Here is a 24,241-nt window from a genome sequence, read left to right as displayed (position 1 = left end):
ACAATAATTACTCTAGTCTGTGCTGCCTAAATTCAACCTTTTAGTGTCGGCTACAGAGTTGAATTTCTATAATGTATTAACACAAAAGAGTCGTTGATAAACGGTGGGAACCGTATGAAATGGTGGGAAACCATGGGATAAAAAAAAATAAACACAGGTCGCCATACTCTTTCCTTTGAATTTTTTTAAGTTTCGATTTTAAACTTTTACAATATTAAACTTGACATGACTATAGCGCCATGCGTATTGCGCATGTCACAGCGAAAGTTTATTTACAGTACTTACGTACGCAACCAGTGAGAGGATGAGGGATGGCACTTGAGGGCTCGATCATTCTTATGGGTCACGGGAGGGAAGTAATGTGTAGGGTACATTTACGTCATCAGATTTGACCTCCTGACCTATAAACTCCCGGGATATTTTCGTTGTGTCCGTCCGTCAGTCTTAACTCACAGGCCTGACAGGCCTATACAACTTGTAAAAAAATTCTAGCGTGCATCGATCCGACGTAAAAATAGTATATTAGTTGTACTAATATGACTGTATTCTGTGACATTAGTCAGTATCATTACACTATGTGTACTGAAAAATAATACAAAATTTCCCACAGTTTCTGTGGCACTAGGTAAAGCACTTATAGCATTGATGATAAGATTAGAAATAAAAGACAAGTTTTTTTTACGAGAATCTGTATTCTTTTTTACACAGCTGTAACCTAGACTTACGGTCAACGCTATTATATTTAATACGAATCTGACTCTTTCACAAGCTATATTACTATAATAAAAATTTCTATCTGTGACAATATTACATATCAATCGTTAAAAAAAATAATGCTAGTCAAATAAGATTTCCTGCCACAAAAATTGGAATTTCACCTTAATTCTACAGTCTAATTTATTATTAAATATTTCATATTACACATGGATATAAAGTATAAAGAAATTTATTCCTGGCACTGAGGAAAGTGTTCCGCCATTCACGAAAATGCACATCGAATCTTTTACATTTCTCGGGTCTCTGAAAACAACGTCATGTTTTCGCTTGGCGTACTTATATACAAATTTATGATTAAATTTAAAGTCCATACTGATATTCGAATTATACCTGCCAACTAGAATACAGTTGATTTCGTAATTATCCTAGTACCAATGAAACTGTACAGACCGCACAGAACTTACAGCTACACATTGCAACATTGTAAAAAAAAGTTTTTATTAATAAATCTTTCTTTATTTAAAATTAATCGTCCTTTCAGCAGGCTGATATACAAAGTAAAAAAATATACATTGTGCTTAAAATTACCATCTTTACAACATTTGGGAGACAGTTTTGCAGGCTTGACTTGGTACGTAGTAAACAAAAGGATCGAAACCGAACGCAGGAAGTTGCATTGCGAGTCAAGATGTCGGCGACAACCGTGGCTTGAGGAATCTGTAACAATAAAAATATTATAATAGGATTTCGGAATTTGTCATGAGCTTCATCAACGAGGTTCTAATGTGTGGCATTTGCTTGGATCAAAAGGGTTGATGGTTATAATAACTCCTTCACTATACTATGCTCTGTTCAAGTTGGTGCTAAGTTGGCTGAGACGTCTATCTTTTTCACTTACTGTTAACGTTTTTAAAACTGCACTAAACTATCCGCGGAGCTCATCCAAGATCACTTTTGTTAGTTAAATGCGAAGTTGAAGTAAGATAAATCTCTAGACACGTACTTTAGCTAGTGAGCAGCGCAATGTTGATCTCCTTGACCATCTTGACGCGGTGCAGCATCTTGGCGAGCGCGGCGCGGCTGAGCGGCTGCGTGGAGTACCACACGGGCGAGTCGGGCACGCACGAGCGCTCCGGCTGCAGGTAGAACACGTCGTTGCGGGTGCGCACCGACTCCGGGCTGGGGGATAAAAGTTCATGTTACTTTTGACGATAAGTGTCATCCCACACCTTTAGCTTTTTCCCCTCACTAGCTCGGAAACACGTGTTTTGTCCTTTAATACCAGCGGGTAAAAACGCATTTTATCCACTAGTGGGTAAAGTAATTTGACCTTGAATATAATAATAATAATAATAAGCCCGCGGGGGCAGCTTGTGGCGAGCTGACGGTGAGTGGCGACACCGCGGACCCCTATTCCAGAGGGCACTTCCATCTAGCCCTCGCCTCTGCGCTTGCCTTAACCGGCCGGCCAGACTGGATTCGCAAGAGCGGGACCTATGCTCCAGGTTGGAAGTGTAAAATGTCATAACGCCGGCGGCCTGCTGAATGGAACACCAGGAACCAAGCTACCGCAGACTCACCTCTCGACAACCTTTTAGCCACTCTCAAGTGTTGCTCTGTTGTCGCACCGTGCGTGCGGCCGTTTTGCAGGGCCCACTCAATGAGTTGGCGAGTCACCGCCTGCCTTTTACAATTGTGAGACTAATTGTCACGGCAGGTGTCCGATAGTCTCCTCCCATAGCCCTTTAACCAGTTCATCCAACTTTCAAAACAATAACCCATGACCTTAGCTCCCATCGCAGCACAAAAGTGCTGCACTGCAATAGTCTTTGCACCTGGCGGGAACCATCTCCGGTTGTATCATATTGTGCGCTCGGGGATGGTATCCGCCACGTGTATCCCTTGCCTTTAGATTAAAATGTCTAAAAGGGCCTCTGTGCTGTTGGCTTCGGCCCCACGCATGCCTCCCAAAGGTCCGGGACCCCATGGTCCCGAGATATGGAAAAGACAGACAAATAATAATAATAAAATACTTTATTGCACACTACAGAAGAAAAGAAACATAATTCAGAACAGATACAACGTGGCACAATATAGTCAAATTAACTGCTTTAAAATTGATAAAAGTAGGTGAATCTAGTAATGAAGATGATTTACCACCTGTGGAACTACTGGAAGCATTGATAAATGCATTTTTTGCGTTGTAGTTTCCTCGCTATAGTGAGGGGAAAAGTTTTGTGTTACACTCGGGTGCAAATGTATTTTACTTCTCGTGTATTGAAAAACTCGCTAAGTTCAGGATTCTATTCTCGAACCACTCGCTTCGCTCGTGGTTCAACTATAGAATCCTTTCACTTGCTCGTTTTTCAATTCCACACTCGGCGTTAAAATACAGCTTTGCCCCCTTGTATAACAAATAACTATTAACCGCTTAGATTTTTTTCAGCGTGTTGTTAGAGTTAATGCGCGATTCATGTTATGAAATAAGTGTCGTACATAAAAAAATGCGTCTTATGGGCGGTTTACTTTTTTATATTTACTTTACTTTTTGTTTTACTGTGATCTAAATAAAAACTACTGCTAAAATCAGTTGTACGAAAATAGTTCGATATATGCGAAAGTAATGGCTTAAGTTAAATTATAATTATAGTAAACGACTATTGACTAAAATGTAATGTAACAAGTGTAACAACCGACCAACCCTATTTTTTATCTGTACTACCTTATAGTACTGGCCTCCGCGATACAGGCTTGCCTAGTGCGGGAACCAATGAAACCATTGGTTGCATTTCACTTTGGGATAAGTTAGATATTAACATACTCGTAGATTGTAGTCCGTACAAATGTAATAGGTTTAGTTTTATACCTACTTATCTACAATAAATATTTTTCATTTTTTCATTTTTTTCAATGTCGTGATATCGCAAAGACCATGCCTTATAGTAGAGATGGGCCGAATATTCGGTAAATATTCGGTATTAGGCATATTCGGCAAGTTTTTCAATGTTCGTATTCGGCCGAATAGTTCGGTTACATTGCCGAATATTTATTATTTACCGAATAAACAAAGTAAATAAATAGCGTAAGTTGTTTCGTAATTCATCACATAATGACATCCTATTTCTGCATTCTAAGGAACTACCAAGGGGAGTTAAAAATACGTTAAAATATAAAATACAATAATTTTGTTTGAAAGTAAAAATAACGTAACCAAAATTTTCTTATGCACTAAATTATAGGATAATTAAGATAAATGTGTACCGATTACCAATCATTGAAACGTTTTTAACTCTAAGTCATGCAGGATTTAAAATATGGCTCAACCGAATATTCGGCCGAATGTTCGGTTCGGTAACAGCTGAACCGAATGTTCGGCCGAATATTCGTATTCGGCAAAGTCCGTATTCGGCCCATCTCTACCTTATAGCATTTCAAGATTGATTTTCAAAGAATAAAATATAAAATAATTAACAAAAGGACATACCATTTGGATATATAAAATTCATAAAGTTTGACGGGACAACGTAGAGGATTTTCTTCATTCTCTTGCTGCTCATATACTTTCTTTTTTCTGGAATTCGCTTCTGTAAAACAAAAACAAGTTTATTTATAACAGTAATTGAAATATTGAAAACTCGAAAAGTCAATTTTTTTTAACGTTTAGTGCTTACCAAGCGCCGATTGAGGAGGATAAAATCGCAGTAAAACATTCCTAGAGCCAGGTATTTTGGCCTGCCCTGGCTGGTTGGGGTTTCGCTTCCAATGCTTCATAATGTGTGAGAATGACAGCTGCATATGCTCTTCAACCGTCTGAAAATAAAACAAGAATGTAGTCCATACTTATCAGTCTGTACAGTATTTTAATTAAGGTTTACCAACAGTAAATAAAGGAGAAATGATTATGTTAAAGGATAATCTATTTTAAGTCCTTAACAAAAGAAGATAGCACATCAAAAGATGCCAGGATAATTATACAATGTGTAATAGAAGTACTAGTAAAGATTTTCACGTTTTAAACGTGGATGTATGATACTCACAACAAGGTTGAAATGTTTAGTGTTGAAAAACATTAACGTGGACAGTAGGACATGCGGGGAATGTGCTCCCAACTGCTTGCTTTCCCATAGGTGCTCCTCCTCCACTCGCGTTACTATGTACTCTGCCAAAGAAAGAGAACCGGTCAAGTAATTAAGTATAAACCCTATTATGTACAAAACAAATACAGATATAAAGTAACAGCTGATGTCCTTTCATATACGGCAAAAAGTTAAGAACTGCGCAATATACGGAGACTAGATTATGGTCTCGCCACAGACAGGATTTAGATAGTATGGATTTATGTTTGTTGTGTACAAAGTATCAAATAGTATGGTATCATTACATATGTTTGTCTATTTAAATGTAGTAAAAATATTGTTTAAACTTACGGGAGTCATTATATAAGACTGAGAATTTCTTGGCAACTTCGTCCAAACAGTCCGTGAACTTTTCATAGTACGGGTCCGTAAATATGTTGTCTATCCTACCATTTTCAAATAGATATTGCTGTATACCTGAAATCAAAACAAAAAAAACAATTAGCCTGCTAAATATTTTTTTATTTATATGTATATATCAGCCGGACAAAAGCCTCTCACCTCTACCTCTAAAGGCCTCAACGCCTAATCAGAAATTTGTTTAAGTTTGGATATCTAACACGTTTTTGGATATCTCAAATAATAGTAGATTGTTAATCTAGGTATGAAAGGCACCCATCTCTGTCGAGGTATTTCTGGAGGTTGTCACTGCGTTCCAGCGCCAATCGTCAGAGACCTAATTGGTACCTTTCACTCGAGTTTCACACTACTTTTCATATCGAATGCGGGGAAATTTCATATCAGGTTTTATTAATCAATAAATAGTCGATAAGTGGGCCTGCCATTAATTTCTGCGTTACTCTGATTTATTATGACTCTAAATCTAAAACAGTAAATGTAAATAATTATAATTATCGTCGTTGTGAGAGGGCTTGTAGAAAAAAGAACCTCTTTCATATACCTCGAAGTCGAACTTCGTACGCGAGAAACGGTTTCATCAGAAGAGCTTGCAGAGTATATAATGATAAATTTCAAAGTGTAGACATATTTAAAGAAACATGTAGTAGCTTCAAACTGCAGACCTTGAAGTGTATTAATGGACTTCATTCAGAGAGTTCAAATTTATAAAACTTAACGAAAATTTGTTAGAATATTTGAGAATATTTGTTTATGTGTAATGAAAATATAAGTAGTTTTTTTTTTGTAAGACAGGTTAGAAAATTGTTTCTACTTTTGTATTTTGTTAAAATTTGTTGGTTTGATATTCTAATTGAGGAAACTGTAAGTCTGTAATGTAATTATTCAACTGTGCTAATGTATTATATAAGTGACTGTTTGTTTCTAAATAAATAAATTAAATTAAATATATGATGTTACTCACCTAGAACCAAATAATAAATAGTGTCTGGGGCGTACTCGCTGCCGTTCGGTTTCCGCACCTCCTTGACGAACAGACACAGCGAGTAGTTGAGCTCGTCGGCGGTTAGCTGCAGGATCTCCGATTTGAACGGCTTCCGTCGTATGGAACTCTTCTCGATTTCGGCATTCTTTGTCATCACCCATTGTTTCCAAGCGTTCACGCCGAATGTGTACTGGGGTAAGATAATCGGATTAATAGTTAATTATTGTTTAAATAAATAATTTTTAAGAAAAAAAAAACCGCCTTCCTTTGGGGTTCTGGTGATAAATACTTTCAAATGTTGGATTATGTTATCAATTCGTCTGTATATTTTTTAATGTTTGTTATTCGATATCTCCGTCATTTTTGAACCAATTTTGAAATCTGGATGATTCTGAAGTACTTACAGATGAGAATGATTATCAGAACGGAACTCTAACCAGGGGCGGCTCACTCTTCATCAGCAGTTCCACTGCACCAAATGTCACTGTTCTGGACGTAAGTGCATGCTGTTCTTATAAAAATACCAAAGTCACTAAGTGTGCCGTTCAGATTTGAGGAGTTCCATTCTGACCATCATCAGGAGTTCCACTGCACTAAATGTCACTGTTCCGTACGTAAATGCATGCTGTTCCTTTAAAAACACAAAAATCACCATATGTATGCCTTTCAGATTTGAGGAGTTCCCTTGATTTCTCCAGGATCCCATCATCAGAACTGGGTTCTGAGAAAAATTGGGACCAATCTGTATGCATATACGTTCAATCAAAAAAAAAATTTCAAAATCGGTCTAGTAACGACGGTGATATCGAGGAACAAACATTAAAAAAAAAAAAAAAAAAACATACAGACGACTTGATAACCCCTTCCTTTGAGATTTGGAAGGCGGTTAAAAATAGAACGCGAATTAAAATTCTCAATTTAAAGGTATGTACTTATTTGCTTGAGAAGGTAACATTGCAAAATAAAAATATATCTCAGTTAGATATTAATTTTGCAAAATTCTAATTATTTTTTTCGGGAAGGTCAAATTGAGAGAATATAAAATAAATCTTATAAATTGAAATAGATATCATACACGAAAGAAAAATAGTATTTTATACAATCGTGATATAATACAAAGCTTTTCAGTCGAGTACCATGTTTACGTACTAATAGTACGGTACGAGAGTGAAAAGCTTAATTATATCACTATTGTATACAATACTTTTTCTACGAGTCATCATCTTCATCATCAATGGACGGAAATATCATCATTCATGCAAGTTAAAATTAATGTTAATAGCGTCGTTCACCGTTGTATCAACATCGAATTACCTAGCAACCAATTGTTTGTAATAACCGTCTCTCACGTCTCTGATTGGCCGATAACGCACAGATAAAAAAAATGTGTTAGAGATGCCGACAAATTTGCCAGGTATCGCAAATTAGTATAGAAATTGTATGAAGTTCTATTTTTGAAATTATTACAGTTAACTAAAGTCAACTATAATGAGATTATTATAGTTGAGTCGGAACCAGTGTTGGGCAAAACGTAATTGAATTACAAATTACAAATGTAATTTCTAATTGAATTACGATTTTCACTAAATTACAAAATGTAATTTGAAATTCAATTACAAATTACATTTTGTAATTTTAATTGGTAATTCATTACTTTATGAAATTACAAATTACATTCACCTAGGAAAAAGATTTTCATTGTCCTAATAAAGCTTGCTACTAAGTATATTTTTTGTGGGTTTATGTTTCAATATAATATTAGGTATTAAATTAGAAACATTAAAAAAAATTAGTTATTTTTTGTCATACTTGTTTAAGTTTTTTACTACGTATTGTATAGTACGTAGTATATTTTTTAGCTCTTACATTTTACTTCGGATGTGAGCTATTTACTAATTTCAATTTTGAAAGTTTGTTAGACGATAACTTGTCTGCGATATTTATGAAATTCGGGACGATTACAGCTGAGGTGCACTCAATAAAAAATATACAGACAATCTAAAATTGGAAAAAATGTACCTTAGTACTTTTTTAAATTCCATATTAGTAATTTAAATTGTGTAGTTAATCGTAACTGTTTATTAAATAAATGTTTTAAACTACACTAATTGTTTTCCTTCACCATTCCAAGTGGGTAAATTGGGTATTTTTGTGTAAGTAATAATCAAATTTACATAACGTAATTTCGTAATTCAAATTACAAATTAATGTAATTTCAATTATAAATTACCAAGTAATTTCAATTACATTTAATTCAATTACGAACGTAATTAATTACAAGTAATTGCAAAATATATATTTTAATTTGTAATTCAATTACAAAATAATTGAATTATGCCCAACACTGGTCGGAACTGCCATAGAGTACCCAACACTGAAAAGTTAGCACTTATAGTTTAGTCTGTGGTGTCCTAATTGACAGATTACATTCGACGAGTAGAAAAAATTTTTTTTCTTTCGTGTATGATATCTATTTCAATCTATAATTTATATAATAGTAGTGTGACTACTTGAAAAAAAGAACAAACCAAAAAATATTCAATAAAATAATTTGATTTGTTCCCTAGTTGTATAAAATAAATCTCTTATAAATCCCGTCGGATCTAGAGTCACCCCACCATCAACCCACAATCACGTCTTTTGAGCGTCGAGATGTGCAACGTCCACTATCGGCTCCTACTCGTGCACGTCGGGGCGGCGACACACACACACAGTCGGCTGTTACCTTGAGACACATGTTGGCGTCGGGTTTCTCGGCGGGCTCGCGCGGCGGCTCGGGCGGCGGCGGCTGCGGCTCGGCGCGGCGCCGCTTGCTGGCGCGCGTGGGCGGGCGCGCGGCGGCGGGCGCGGGCGCGGGCGCGGGCAGCGCCGCGGCGCGCTTGCGGGGCGCCGCCGACGCGCGCAGCGCCGCCACCGCGCGCTGCTGCTCCAGCACCATCATGTGGTGGTGGTGCATCGGCTCGCCCTCCAGACCTGTCACACGCCTCTCCGATTACTTATCGTTCTTTCTTATGATAACTATGGAACATTCATTATTAATTATGTCGCTATTTATTTATTTGTGCCAGCTATCATAATCTGTACATACTTCCTATGAGAGTCGAATGGATTTATCTACGTTTGAAGATTATGCCACTAATATAGTCGATGATATTTCACTCGTTCTAAGCACTCCTAACTCATAACTCCAAATAACAATTTAACACAGTCTAGCAAACGACAGAATGATATTTTGACGTTATGAAAGACTCGAAAGTCGACGGGCTGATCCTCGTACTCGGAAGTCAGCAGCATCCATGTACTCACATTGTTACCAAACTTACCGGGCATGCCAGGGTGCGAGCTCGGCGTGATTGTGTTGGCCGTCATGGCAGACTCGAGGTCGACGGGCTGATCCTCGTACTCGGTGGCCATTTTCAGAGCCATCTGCAGCATGTCCTCGCCGAATGCGTTGTTGCCATCCATTCCCGCCACCGGGCTAAAGCCTTCCTCAGCTAAAAAGAAATTCGAATCAGGCTTTAATAAATCGTGTGACGTTTATGGGAAATGAAGACAGCCAACTTGTTTAAGTATACCTTAGGCCGATAGTCCACTATCATATGTTTATCATAGAAATATGATCATAGGCAACATACCGTCCTTTACTTCGCGTTGGAGAAAAAGAGAGGCATACAGACCTATGATCATATTTCTATGACAAACATATGACAGTGGACTATCGGCCTAAGGTATACTTAAACAAGTTGGCTGTCTTCAAATCGTTCATTTTGTGCTCTTGCGGGATTAATAGTTATATGTCAAATATTTGTTGAAATCCACAAGATCTTTTTGCGTCAGGATAAGAGTAAAGAACATTGAATTTTATATATTTCAAATATTAAAACGAGATGATACTTACTCTTTGAAGGTACTGAAAGATTTTGAAATAAACTGAGTCGTGTATCGATTCGATTCTGCTGACAATTTAAAGTAATAACACTTATATCAGGGGAAAATTTAAAATATTTCTGAGCCAATTAGACGTCGGAGAGTCATCATGATAAACATACGTATACAGAGATTTAAAATGCTCACCATTATCATCATCAGTATCGGAGTCGCTCTGATCCTTCTTCTTATCCCCGGCGACCATCTCGGCCATCATCAGCAGCTCCGCCTCGAACGGGTCCGTCGGCATCTTGTCGTGGATCTTGTTGATCTCCTTCATGATGCCCTTCGCCGAGTTCCGCGTCGTCGGGATGAACACGGGGGTCGGGATCGGGATGGGTATAGGGACCGGAACCGGGAACGGCAGCGACCACATCGCGCACGGGACCGGGACGTATATGGGGACCGGGACCGGGATGAGCACGCGCCGCTCGAGGCTCGGGTCGGTCTGGCACTCTTTAGTGCAGGGGTGCGGACGGCAAGAGACTCCCTTGGAGATCATCATCGGCTTGGACATGGTGGCCTTGTTGGCCACCTCGCGAGGAGGCAGCGTCTTGACGATGACGTGGTTGTAGATCTTGGGCGGCGGCGGCGGCGGCGGCGTGGGCGGGCGCGGCGGCGGCGGCGGCGCGGCGGGCGCGGCGGGCGGCGCGGGCTCGGGCGGCGGCGCGGGCGCCTGCGCGTGCGCGTGCGCGTGCGCCTGCGCCTGCGCCTGCGCCTGCCCCTGCAGCCGCTTGGCCTTGGCGCGCGTCATGGACGTCATGGCCGGCAGCAGCGGCGGCGGCGCCGCCAGCGACTGCACGTTCGAGATCACCGGCAGCCCCGTCGACCGCGTCTGCGTCTTCGCTACGGCTGGAAACGTGAATAGTATCAATGACTGCGCGGGCCGGGCCGAGTGAGCGTTCGGTGTGGAAATGCGGATGCACAAAACCTACTTTTACCGTTATTCTTGTGGCCCGTGCCGGAGTACGTCCGCCTCGGGACGCCCGTGGGCACGGCCTTCTGTTGGTCGATCGATTCTCCCGGTACTAGAGGCGGCGCATGTTTTGAGTATTGACCCTAGAAAAAAAATATATCATAAGTTTTGGTCTTCATACGATTGAGCATAATAATAATGAGTAATTAGGTGTCATGACAATATTGAATTGAATTGAAATCATTTATTTTCAGACTTATTGAATATACCTGGAATGCCATAACGCACTGATACGTGCAAAAGTTCCTAACTGTTGCATCTGACATCGTTAAGTGGTACTGTGCCAGAGACGTTCGCTTGCACATATCACATTTTATTCTGAAAAAGAAAACATCCCTGTACTAAATCTACTTCATGATGCGAAGAATTATGTAATAATAGGTTGTATTGATACAGTCAAGTCATTATATTGTTAAGGGGTTAACAATGATAATGATAAAAAAACATATACAGTATGATAACCACTCACCTTCTTGACGACACTGCGTTCACGGAGACCTGATAGAGATTCAAACAGTTGAGCGAGCACATCATGACGACCTGGCCCGAACTCTGCACCCGCCGAATCATGTCAAAGTTGTACTTCTTCACTTTGCACCAGTTGCAGGGCACGATGTGCCGCGAGTTGCTAATGTATACGTTCATGCACGACTTGGAGCAGAAACAGTCGGGATTTTGAGTCTCGTAAATGGTGAAACAGTTTGAGGATTTGCGCTCGAAGTATTTCTTGCACCATCGGCATTGATCTGGGAAATAGACAACCAATTATTATTTTCTTCGTATCTATTCCAACAAGATTCAAAAACATGCTTAAGGTCAGTGCGGGCAAGACCGGCATAGTTTATTTGAATTAAAGTTTGAGTGGATAAAACTCTATAATTAATGTAGTCTGGCGTTAGGCGCATAGTCCTATGGGATAGCAAATATTATATTTTACAAAGCTTTTACAACATTTTGGTAAATTAAGGTACTTTTAAGTGATAAAAATCACATTTTTTAAGGCTCGGCGGGTTGACCGTCCTCCCGCGATGAGCACGGAAAGACCGTCTAGTGCTTGATGTCGCGTAATTTCATATGAGACTAGGTTCCAAAATCATGATCATTATTATTTTACGTAATAACAGAGCAGAATGTGCTAGATAATTAATAAAATAACGTTGAAATTTTGAACATACAAGCATTTTTCTATTTATAAGGCAAGACCGGCATATGTCCCGTAGATGGGGTTCATAACCTTTTCTTTTCAGGTCCAGATATTGCAAAATACTGTTTTTCCAACGAACACCTGCGAATCCAATTTAGTCGCGATAATTGACCCATGATACCCTGACCCATGACCCGTTGACCTATGACAACTTTTATTTCCAATTGGTCATTAATTTTGAAGTCAGCACCCCCAAAACCATATTTGACGACACCCATGACGATTTTTGTGTCAAGTGACAGGCAGCAATTTCAGATTGGTTATTAATTTTGGAATCAGCACCCCCGAGAACCTATTTGACCACACCCATGACCACTTTTATGTCAAAGTGACAGTCAGCAATGTCAGATTCCAAAATGGTGTTCAATTTTGAAATAAGCACCCCCGGAAATCTACTGATGACACCCATGACAACTTTTATGTCAAAGTGACAGTCAGCAATGTCAGATTTCCAATTGGTCATTATTTTTGAAGTCAGCACCCCCAAAAACTTATTTGACTACACCCATGACGACTTTTGTGTCAAATGACAGTCAGCAATGTCAGATTTCCAATTGGTCATTAATTTTGAAGTCAGCACCCCCACAAACCTTTTGACCACACCCATGACCACTTTTATGTCAAAGTGACAGTCAGCAATGTCAATTAACGGTCGGGTAGCCGTAAAATAGTCGGTCAAAACCGTTTTAAAGGGTACCCATACGGTCCCTGTTGGGTAATGCTGATCATAAAAATAATGACCAACTTGAAACCCTACTTTCTTTGGAAATATTTGTCGTCGCATGTTGCTCAATCTACATAATTATACTTAAACAAAAATAATAAAAACGGGTAGAACTTACGATAATTCTACCAACTTAAATACGATGATGAATAATGCAGTGTAGGCTTACTTCTCTTCACCTCTTATCATTCTTCACAACTATGTGACATATATATATTTTTTACTTAATACTTTCGAATGATTTTCGTAACACCATACGAATCATTATCAAAACGGTATTTCGAAGTTAAAATCAAAACCGGCCAAGAGCGTGTCGGGCCACGCTCAGTGTAGGGTTCCGTAGTTTTCCGTATTTTTCTCAAAAACTACTGAACCTATCAAGTTCAAAACAATTTTCCTAGAAAGTATTCATAAAGTTCTACTTTTATGATTTTTTTCATATTTTTTAAACATGGTTCAAAAGTTAGAGGGGGGGGGACGCACTTTTTTTTCCTTTAGGAGCGATTATTTCCGAAACTATTAATATTATCAAAAAACGATATTAGTAAACCCTTATTAATTTTTTAATACCTATCCAACGATATATCACACGTTGGGGTTGGACTGAAAAAAAATATCAGCCCCCACTTTACATGTAGGGGGGGTGCCCTAACGAAACATTTTTTTCCACTTTTCATTTTTGCACTTTGTTGGCGTGATTGATATACATATTGGTACCAAATTTCAGCTTTCTAGTGCAAACGGTTACTGAGATTATCCGCGGACGGACGGACGGACGGACGGACGGACGGACGGACGGACGGACGGACGGACGGACGGACGGACGGACGGACGGACGGACGGACGGACGGACGGACGGACGGACGGACGGACGGACGGACGGACAGACAGACATGGCGAAACTATAAGGGTTCCTAGTTGACTACGGAACCCTAAAAATGGTACAACTATTATAAGCCAAAAACGTACTTATATATTGATATTGTTTACACTCTACTTATTTTCAATAAAGCCTAAAAAAGGTTGGCAACTCCTTGTTTATCATATGCCGGTCTTGCCTTTCTCTTTTATGCCGGACTTTCTGACTAGGCACAATTTCTAAGTTACATATTTCAGAACATAAAACTAGAAATTGAGCGCGTTTTCAGTAGATTAATAGTACTAGTCAGAAAGAACGGTTATTAAATGACTACGTTACATACACAATATACAAATATTCCGACTGCTTCTATTTTATTTTAATTTTTTGCGGAACCATGTTGAACTCGATGTTCGAGTTCGAAACACGAATCAAGTTTTATGTTAACTAGTGTTCGTCCTAGAGATAGGTATTGAAGACCAATGGATTAAGGATGAAAAACTGGTATACCTCCGGAGGTGTGAGAGGCGTAGATATATAAACACAAAAGTTATAGTCAATAGACGGTCTTTCCGGGTAGACGGTCTTCCCCACACTGACCTTAGTTAATATTGAAAGTTATTAATACAAAATGAACAAGATTAAATGTAAATTACCTGGGAATATGTTATTAACGAATTTGAAAGCAGCAAAACATGGATCGGAGCACAGCCTTTGTACAATATTTTCACTAACTTCAACCTCTATTGTTGTTCCTTTCTCCAGAGAGCAGACGGCGCACTTCGCCCACACGGGCTGCGGGAGCGGGCTCTTGCTCATCTGATCAAACTTCTCCATACATATCTGAGTACAAAAGTCCTTGAACTGGCCCTTATCTCCTACTGGGGCTAGGAATCCTTGGTGACCGACCGATATATCTCTTTGACAGTAGCAACATATCTTCAGCCCCTTCTTGAACTCTTCCAAGCATCCAGAGTTGCAGAACTGTCGGATATCATACCCGAACCTTACGCAGTATTTTCCTAAACTAGTGTGGGTGACTGTGTTTTTGCAGTTTGCGCAACGCGCCCCTATCTTGTTCTGATACCTTCCCAGACACACCTCATTGCAGAAGTCCATGGTTTCCCACGTTAAAGTTTTATCATTTTCTAAATCTAGTTGTAAATTGCACTGAAAGCATTTCCTGATGAAGGTCCTTTCTCTCTCTTCTCTGGCTGCCTGCACCATAGCCGGTGTTTTGGGCTGTAGTTTGTATGCCTCATCTAAATATTTGTCTGTGGCATTGCTTATCACTTTTAATTTCAGGAGAGGAGGTTTTGACGCACTTGCCGCTTGCGCAGCAGCCTTGCGGGTGACACGCTTCTTTTTAATGTGGAAACGGCCATTTTCTCTACTATTCAATTCCTTGATGCAGGTTTGTTCGCAGACAGCAACGGGCTCGCCGTACAGTTTGAAAGCGTAAGAGCAGGGTTTGGTTTCTTTACAGACTAGACATTCTGCTTCCGATGGAGTTACTTCATCGATGGCCATCCGTCGGCGTTTGATAACATATTTCTCCTTTTCGTCTGCCATCATACTGTGTAAACAGGTAAGAGAGCAGTAATTCGTGTCTTCGCCATCATAGTTGTAATAGAAGTAGCAGAGTTTACTTTCTTCGCATTCTGAGCAGGTGAGGGTCTTGGGCGTTATTTCCTCCACAGTGTACTTCTTGGAGCAGACATTGTACTGGCCAGGGTGTTCCTCCTGGAAGGCGGTGAGACAGGTCTCAGTGCAGATGTACTTGTAGTCGCCCTCTTTGTCGACATACCGGTAGGTGCAAGGTTTAATTTCCGCGCACTGCACGCAGGTGCCATCAAATTGACTAATTTCCTGAATGTCCTGAATGTCGTTGGGAACTAAGTTTTCCTCGTCGGCTTCGGTCGTCTCCTCAGGTTCGTTTTCAGTCTCTTTATCTGTAAGATTAAAACAAAAATGTATTTATAGAATATGGAAGTGTTTCTACAGCAGTTAACAGGTACAAATTAAATGTTCGACCATTTTCATTATAATTAATCATTACGCGTTTTAATATGACGAGTTGACGACTGTTCGTAAACCGATGGTCGTAGATTAAATAATAGAGAATGTTTACCGCCGACGTGGTCGTCGGCGACAGCGTCAGCAACCGCAGGGGCGTCGCTCGCAGATTCCGAGGGTGCCTCCGCATCTTCATCCGCGTCGTTTTCCGTGTCATGCTCCGTCTTGGGCACTGTCTCTGCCTCGGCAGCTGTTCATACAGAAGTTTATCATAATTAAGTACTCAATGTAGACTTTTCAAGGAAGAATAGATGAACAGGAAACCTACACATTCAGTAAAGTCTTAGTTCTACCAAATAATGGAGAGTGGGTTTTTATCTTGTGTGATTTGACCTGATCCACAAATACATTTTAAAGTTATAAAGCACTAACCTTCCGCTTGTTTTCTCTTCTCGGCCAGCACTTTTTCTGCTTCAGCCTTGTCAGCTTCTGAGATCTCCCGCTCAGTGTCAGGTAACAGCATAATTTCCTCATCTGCCCCAGGTTCCTCTGCCAATTCAGTAACACTTCCGCTGTCATCTAAGGGGGTTTCTTCTGTAAAAATTTGGTCAATTTTAGAAAAGGTAAGTGATAATGATAATGTTAGTCTTTTAGATAATGTAAGCTAAGGAGAAGTAGGGGTAAATTGTTCAATAATTGGCCATGTTATGCTAAAATTAATTCTGTTTACCAATACAGTTCTTTATTATTATTATTTGTCTTTTCCGTATCTCGGGACCATGGGGTCCCGGACCTTTGGGAGGCATGCGTGGTGCCGAAGCCAACAGCACAGAGGCCCTTTAAGACATTTTAATCTAAAGGCAAGGGATGCACGTGGCGGGTACCATCCCCGAGCGCACAATGTGATACACCCGAAGATGGTCCCCGCCAGGTGCAAAGACTATTGCAGTGCAACACTTTTGTGTTGCGATGGGAACTAAGGTCATAAGGCTATTGTTTTGCAAATTTGATGGACTGGTTAAAGGGCTATGGGAGGAGACTATCGGACACCTGCCGTGACAATTAGTCTCGGAATTGTAGAAGACAGGCGGTGACTTGCCAACTCACTGAGTGGGCCCTGCAAAACAGCCGCACGCACGGTGCGACAACAGAGCAACACTTGAGAGTGGCTGAGGTTGTTGAGAGATGAGACTGTGGTAGCCAGATCCCGGTGGTCCGTTCAGCAGGCCGCCGGCGTTATGACATTTTACACTTCCAACCTGGAGCATAGGCCTTTAAGGCAAGCTCAGAGGCGAAGGCCATAAAAAAGGGCCCTCTGGAATAGGGGTCCGCGGTGTCGCCACTCACCGTTCATCACATTTGCTGTTTAAAGGTATCATTGCGTCTACGTGTACTGAAGATAATGTACTATTTTATTCCCAAGTGATTGTTATAATTTACAATCTGACAATATGCTCTCTACTCGCGCTTGACCGCGTGCGTACGCGAGGCACCCACCGTTGCCTAGCAACGGAGAGTACAACAGATCAAAATATTTAAATAAATGAAAAATAAGTAAAATTTTAGTTCAATTATATGATTTATATTATTTTTTGAACGTTGCATTTAATTTATATGCATTATTTTCGTGTTTGCTTTCGTTCAAAAAGTGTTTGTTATCAAAAACAATGGATTTAATATGAATAATCTGATGTAGGTAGATCAAGATACACTCCTGGTCGCAACGCCGCCGGTTGAAGGTTTTGCCTTATGACTGTTTCTTCTGTATTTTTCTCTCAAATGTGATGAAAAACATTGTGTGTAACTCAGGAGGTAAGGACATTAAAGACTTGTGTCTATTATTAATAACACGCGTCTTTAATGTCTCCTTACCTCCCTTGTTGCACAATGTACTATTACTCTTGCTCTTGGCCACAGAGTAGCCAAAGCCAAAGATGGAGTTAGGTCGCCCAGAAGATACCTGTTCACCCTAGATTTGATTTGAAGGTTGCCAGGTTATATGAGCTCTGCAAGGAATTCCACTCCTTGGCAGCGCATAAGAAAAAAAGAAGCAAAGCGCTTCGTGCGAATTCGTGGAAGTTCATTTATAATACAAGGTGGCCAGTTATTGGAAGGGGGCCACTACTGGCAATTTACGCTATTCTGTTCCGATCGAGAAAGTCCTAAAGTAATGTAACGAGTTTATGAATATTACTTTAATATTAAATGAAATTCAGCTTACCAGTATGATCATCATCATGGGCCGCAGAACTGTCTGCATTGTGGTCATCATCATCATCCAAGTTAACTTCCCCACTTGGTTTAGCGGTTGATGTTTCTGTAGTGCTATCACTTTTGTCCTTTAGAAGGGCGTCAAAAGGGTCCAATGCCTGGAAAAAATAAAAATATTGTGATTACAAAATCACTAAAAACAAAATATACTAAAGAAGATTATCTCTTCCAATTATATTAAATGGTTCATCTCATTATAAGTTTTAATATTAAAGGCAAAATAGAATATAATTAACACTGGCAACCTTTTGGAACACTAGCAAGGACATCTAAGAACTGGGGTACAAAAAACTTACCAGATTATTGTTATACTTTCCATTCCTTCCCTTATCCTTACACACCAAGATTGAATTTCCATTTTAAATTTAGTATCTTTTGCAGATATTTCTGCTTGATACATATTTATTAGGCAATCTATTATATTAGTTGACATTATTCAGGAACTTACCTGCGTATGATCTTCCTGAGGCTCATCCTGAACATTTGGTGCTGTTTCAAACTCAGGTTTACCAACAAGATGTTCTTTTCTTTCCCCATGGGTTGTCTCTTGATTATCACTTGGTTTTTCATCTACATCTTGAGTCTGGCTAGTAGTTTCTGCATCTTGGCTAGCTTCTTGTAGCTCTTGAGTAGAGTCTTGACTAGCTGATTCTTGGCTGTTTGATTCTTCTGGAGTTTCTATTTTGTGTGGCAGGTCATCTATTGTTTCTGCACTTTCTGCTTCTTCTGGTTTAATTTCTGGAATTGTAACATATTCTGTGAGAAACAATAAAATATACTATTAGCTATACTCAAACTGACAAACATTTATTCAGCAACATTTGATAATAACTTTTATTTTGATTTTTATTACAGTTTAGATTAATTTAAGTATGACTAGAAACATTAATTAAAATTAGAGATGGGCCGAATACGGACTTTGCCGATGCCGAATACGAATATTCGGCCGAACATTCGGTTCAGCTGTTACCGAACCGAACATTCGGCCGAATATTCGGTTGAGCCATATTTTAAATCCTGACTTAGAGTTAGAAACATTTCAATGATTGGTAATGGGTACACATTTATCTTACTAAGGCTCTTAATGTTCCTATAACTTAGTGTAAAATAAAATTTTGGTTTTTGTTTCTTAAGATACATTATTTTACCTTTTTTACAAAATTATTGTATTTTATATTTTAACACATTTTTAGTTAAAAATGGAGTTCCCTTAGGTAGTTCCTTAGAATGCTGAAATAGGATGTCATTATCCGATGAATTACGAAACAACTTACGCTATTTATTTACTTTGTTTATTCGGTAAATATTCGGCAATGTAACCGAACTATTCGGCCGAATATGATCATTGAAAAATTTGCCAGATTTGCCGAATACCGAATATTTACTGAATATTTGGCCCATCTCTAATTAAAATGCTAAAATTTATTTTGTATGAAGATGTTGATACAATGTCTAAAATGATACTTTTCAAACTGAACTAAACAATAGTATTGAACAAAAGTATCATTGTTTGAAGAGTATGATTAATATTAATTATTTGCTTTTGTTACAAGAGCCTACAAGCCAAAATCTTAATTATTTGCGCCTGACTGGCTGGGTAAAAAACATTTACACAGGGGCCGAGGGGCTAAACAATGAGTTACATGTAATATTAAAGCTAATTGATGATTTCCATTTACTATCCAAAATAAACATATATAAGACATCATGTCATATTTATGCTCATTATTTTGATAAAGAGCAATAAAATAATATTGTCAATACAGTGGGTGACAACCTGTTCTATTGGCAACATACAATTATCTTTCTGAATAAATGTTTGCCCATGAGAGTTTATATTACAAAGTATAATATTTATGTTCAATGATCGTGCCATCTAGTGCTGGAAGGAGAATAGAACAGTGAGCCTATAAAAAAATCCCAGATTCTAAATTAAGTGTATGTTCTTTGTTTTTTTCTTATTCCTCATGAGTAAAGGTTTCAATACAACCAGAAGAGCTCTTCTTTAGATGAACCACAACTCTCCTTGACATGATTTTAGGTCAAATTATTGATTGTGTAGCAAGTTTATCAAATAGGGTCATAATTTAGAATCAGAGATACAATAAATTTCATTTGTTTACCTGAGGAAATTATTGTAATTATTTGGAATAAGCATCAAAATGATGTATGCTTTTTAAATTTAAATAGGAACTTTGTCTAAAAAAAAAACCATCTTATTAGACTATTTCTAACCAGCATAGCTTGGATTGTAACAACAAAGCAAAAATATGATAAAAACATTCTTACCATCCTTAGTTGTCTCTTCTTCTGCTGCCTCTGCAGCAGGTTCGTCAGTATTATCTGCATTAGTCACCTTATCACTATCACTAACACTTTCACTCTCATGTTGTACATGGTTCTGGAGCTCACTATCCCCATCCTTATCACTAACTGGATCATTCACAGAATCACCATTACTATCAGTAGCTTTGCCTACATCACTAATTTCTGCTTTGTCACTGTTATTGGTATCAGCGTCTTTGTTATCACTTTCTTGCGGTTCTTCGAGCTTTTTGGGATGTGTCTCATCTTCTGCTGAGACTTTGTCCCCAGATGCTTCACTCACAGCCTCCATAGAGTTTTCAGGAATGCTTTCTTTCTCTTCCATGTTACCAACAATCTAGTTGGTTTTTTAATCAATTAGAGGGACGAGTACATCTGAAAACAAACAATGTGCATATTATAAAACGCCACCGTAAGACGCCGCACCCGGCGGAAAGTTTCGAGGTTAGAATGCAATTGGGCTGGCGGTAAAGAAAATTTAATAAGAAGGAATACACCCTATATCACCTTTTTGATGTGCAAATTAGCAAGCTTGCCCAATAGAACAAGATTTTTGGGCACGGTCATTTCAATTACGGCGGTAATTACAAGTCAAATGACGCCAAACCCAGTCAAAGCCACATTAGCCCGCGCTTATTCTCTTTTAGACTTTTAAAGCTAACAGTGGACACTATGGGCCTAAATTTATATTAATCTCCTTATCAAACTATAACAGAACGTGAATTCTGAGGTAAATCTCTAATAACTAATAGGATGTCGCGGCAAGTTTCTTTGTAAGTGAAAAAACGGCAAGACAGATAAATTATTTTGATGAGACATTAAGCGTCAGTGCCAACTATTGAACTTATAGGATAAAATACATATCATTCTTCATACAACCGCTTCAATATGTAAATACAACTTGCCTGTATTGTTATTTCACACAAAATTCCTTGAAAGCACAACAAACGACACCATTTTGGAATCGACTTGCATGCGATTTGTTGCGGATGTGTATAACGCACTAACAATTTTTTAATATCCCAAAAGATTGTATTAAGATAAAACGTGATAAGCAGATGTAATAAATTAATTTAAAACATATTTTTTCAAATCTAATATTTGCAACATTAGTCTGCAAAGAGAAGATTAAATAAAAAGTAATCAATGCAGAGCCTAAATAACATCGTTATGTTGGTAGTAAGTGACGCTTCTTAAACTGGATCAGTTTGAGTTAAAGTTATTAACGCCTGATGTTTTAGTGTAAACATTTAAAGCTGAGATACACGAACTTAACATTAGGACCGATTTCGTGTGGCTTCTTCACTTCTCTACTGCGCTTAAGGGCCAATTAGAACCATGCGTTGCGACGTCGCTCACGATATTATTGTGCACGAATATGAAACATCACCACCAAAATAGGCTTCCCACAGACAGTCTTAAAAATTCATAATCTTAAAAAAAAATTGTATGCAAATTGACACTGACAGATCTGTCAGTGTCTTGTCAGTGTCAGTTTGAACTGTCAGATTGCATACAATTTTTTTTTAAGTGTGGGAAGCCATACTAATGGAATCGAAAACGTCTGAACTAGATGTCATATTTCAATCACTCGATTTACAAAAATAGCAGTTCACAGCTTTGATTAAAGTTCACAGACTTTTCATACATGTATATCGGCTCCTGACTGGAATTTCGCGAATTGTTAGCATCTTGCTCTGTTACTCCAATGAAGGAGCAATTACAGTGACACAGGAAGATTAGGTGCGAGCTACAATTTTTATCAAAATCGGAGACGTGATCCAAATGTACAAACTTTTCGGGAATTGCTGTCGTATTGTAAGATTGTAAGTGCTTCGACAATGTATGTCAACATCCTTAACGATTTACTTGATCGCTTACGATATCGCAAAATCGCAACAAAATCCCGTGCGATCGAAAGTGTGGGGCCCGTTGCGACCACGATTCTATCTATTTTTATCTCATACTTACCTACTGATTTTATTATACCGTCTCCCGCGCGAGTAACGGGAGCGGGGGCGGGGCGGGCGGGGGTATCGTAAACGATCGAACGCCTCGTGTGGGTTTACCCTCATCTGGCAGAATAATTTTGGTCAGAAACACACTTCGCATAATATGTTTCGCAGAAATACGTTCGGTCGAATGGTAATTTTGGAGAAAACTTAGTTGGCATTATTACTACCACGCATACGATACATTTGGCAGAACACTGTTTCACAGAACATTACTTTGGTCGACTTTGATTTAGCACAATTTTATGTACCATAATAATCGTATAGTACAGCATACTATTACAAGAGCAGAATTATGACACGCTATTGAAAAGGAAATACCGTCTCAGAGCCCCCGTTAGGTACGACGACGAGCGAAGTGAGGAGGAGTGTTAGGTATCATGCATCCCCAACACATCTGACTCGCTATCAAAAAGCAAATTGCAACTTTATGCCTCCTAAATATTATGCACAAATATTATATGCGAAAGTACTATTCTACTAGAAGTCTATTATGCTCCTCAACATTATGCGAAATAATTTATGCCAAAGCATATACTGCGTAAGGTATTTATGCCAAACGTGACTTCTGCCAGGAACTATTATGCAAATCAAATATATGCGAAAAAAGTTTCTGCAAGATAAGGCACGTGTCGCCCCCTTCATACCCAACGTTGTGTAACACACATGCCTGAATCCGACGTTGGGTATAAATCCGCAACAAAGGTTCATCATATCAGTAATACATATAACGCCATGCTACATGAGAGTAGGAGAAGGGGTCGCTTTCGACCACACTGTTATATGTCTATTTACTCCAGAGTTGGCATCGCACGTCTGTTAATGAGAGTCAAGTCTACTGGCCTATCCAGAGTGACTCTCCCTGTACGATCGGTTCGCCTCCAGACTAAGTACTAGCTGAACATATAGTACTCTGGTGTCCTACACCCCACCTGGACGTGGGGGCGCTGCCCCCACGGGGTCCTCCATAAGCCTGCCCCCACTAGACCCGACCCTTACTCCAACTCATAACCGACCGTACTACATGCTTTGCCTGTGTGCTTCCGGTACACACTCCGAGGAGCCCTACGCTCCCCAGTCCAATGTCCTTGTATTATTTGTCTAGATAGACACCTCAGGATTGGACTACGACTTAGTGAAACTACGTTAACCAAAGGCCGTTGGCTAACCCTTTGTTCCACTTCCATGTAGCTAGTATTGTCGATTATACAAGTATAAATATGTGTATAAACACTCACTAGGGCAGGCTCCTGTAACGGCGTGGAGGCGCTACATGTACTCCTCATTTCATACACCCCGCGCCGTCTCACGCCACGTGCACGTACCTTGCTTTTCTTCCAATGGTGCCAATGTGCTTCCGTCCCGCCATTGGAGCTGTCATTCGAGCTGTCCGTGTTGCCACATGACAAAGTAGTAACCTATTCAATACCACTTACCAATTTACATCGCGCTCGGCGCCACAGCACGCCACAGACAGACAGTCTTAAAAATTTATAATCATAAACAAAGATTTGTATGCAATCTGTCAGTTCAATCCATGTTCAATCTGAAAATTCTGTCAGTTTGAACTGATAGGTTGGAAACAAATCTTTTTTAAGATTATGAATTTTAAGACTGTCTGTGGCGTGCCCACAAACTACTAAGAAGATGGCGTGCCTAAGGCTCCCCACAGACAGTCTTAAAAATTCATAATCTTAAAAAAAACTTGTATGCAATCTGACAGTTCAGATCT

General features: G+C 39.3%; 1 protein-coding gene across 3 annotated transcripts; it reads right to left on the bottom strand.

Moving 5' to 3' along the window:
- Positions 1-672: 672 nt before the first annotated feature.
- Positions 673-23,961, bottom strand: LOC125227962 (zinc finger MYM-type protein 3). Of its 3 annotated transcripts, none has more exons than XM_048132392.1 (20): positions 23,946-23,961; positions 20,462-20,872; positions 18,621-18,910; positions 18,123-18,270; positions 16,334-16,495; positions 16,017-16,151; positions 14,542-15,837; positions 11,568-11,844; positions 11,308-11,416; positions 11,058-11,181; positions 10,270-10,974; positions 9,519-9,689; positions 8,921-9,168; positions 6,175-6,385; positions 5,145-5,270; positions 4,755-4,876; positions 4,389-4,527; positions 4,202-4,301; positions 1,721-1,896; positions 673-1,434 (listed from the first exon to the last, which is right to left on the bottom strand). In XM_048132392.1, exons 2-19 carry the CDS (start codon positions 20,820-20,822, stop codon positions 1,722-1,724), a joined length of 4,899 nt encoding a protein of 1,632 aa, XP_047988349.1. In that variant the 5' UTR covers positions 20,823-20,872; positions 23,946-23,961; the 3' UTR covers positions 673-1,434; position 1,721. The 3 variants fall into 3 exon arrangements, with proteins under 3 accessions (XP_047988349.1, XP_047988340.1, XP_047988358.1); XM_048132383.1 differs by lacking the exon at positions 23,946-23,961 and adding an exon at positions 21,403-21,580; XM_048132401.1 differs by lacking the exon at positions 23,946-23,961 and adding an exon at positions 21,403-21,580 and having other exon boundaries at positions 11,064-11,181.
- Between the last annotated feature and the right edge of the window lie 280 nt (positions 23,962-24,241).

Source organism: Leguminivora glycinivorella, chromosome 1, assembly GCF_023078275.1.
Source record: "Leguminivora glycinivorella isolate SPB_JAAS2020 chromosome 1, LegGlyc_1.1, whole genome shotgun sequence".
Classification (NCBI taxonomy): Eukaryota; Metazoa; Arthropoda; class Insecta; order Lepidoptera; family Tortricidae; genus Leguminivora; species Leguminivora glycinivorella.
Note: the sequence above shows the minus strand (reverse complement) of the source record. Positions and strands in the feature narration are given on the sequence as shown.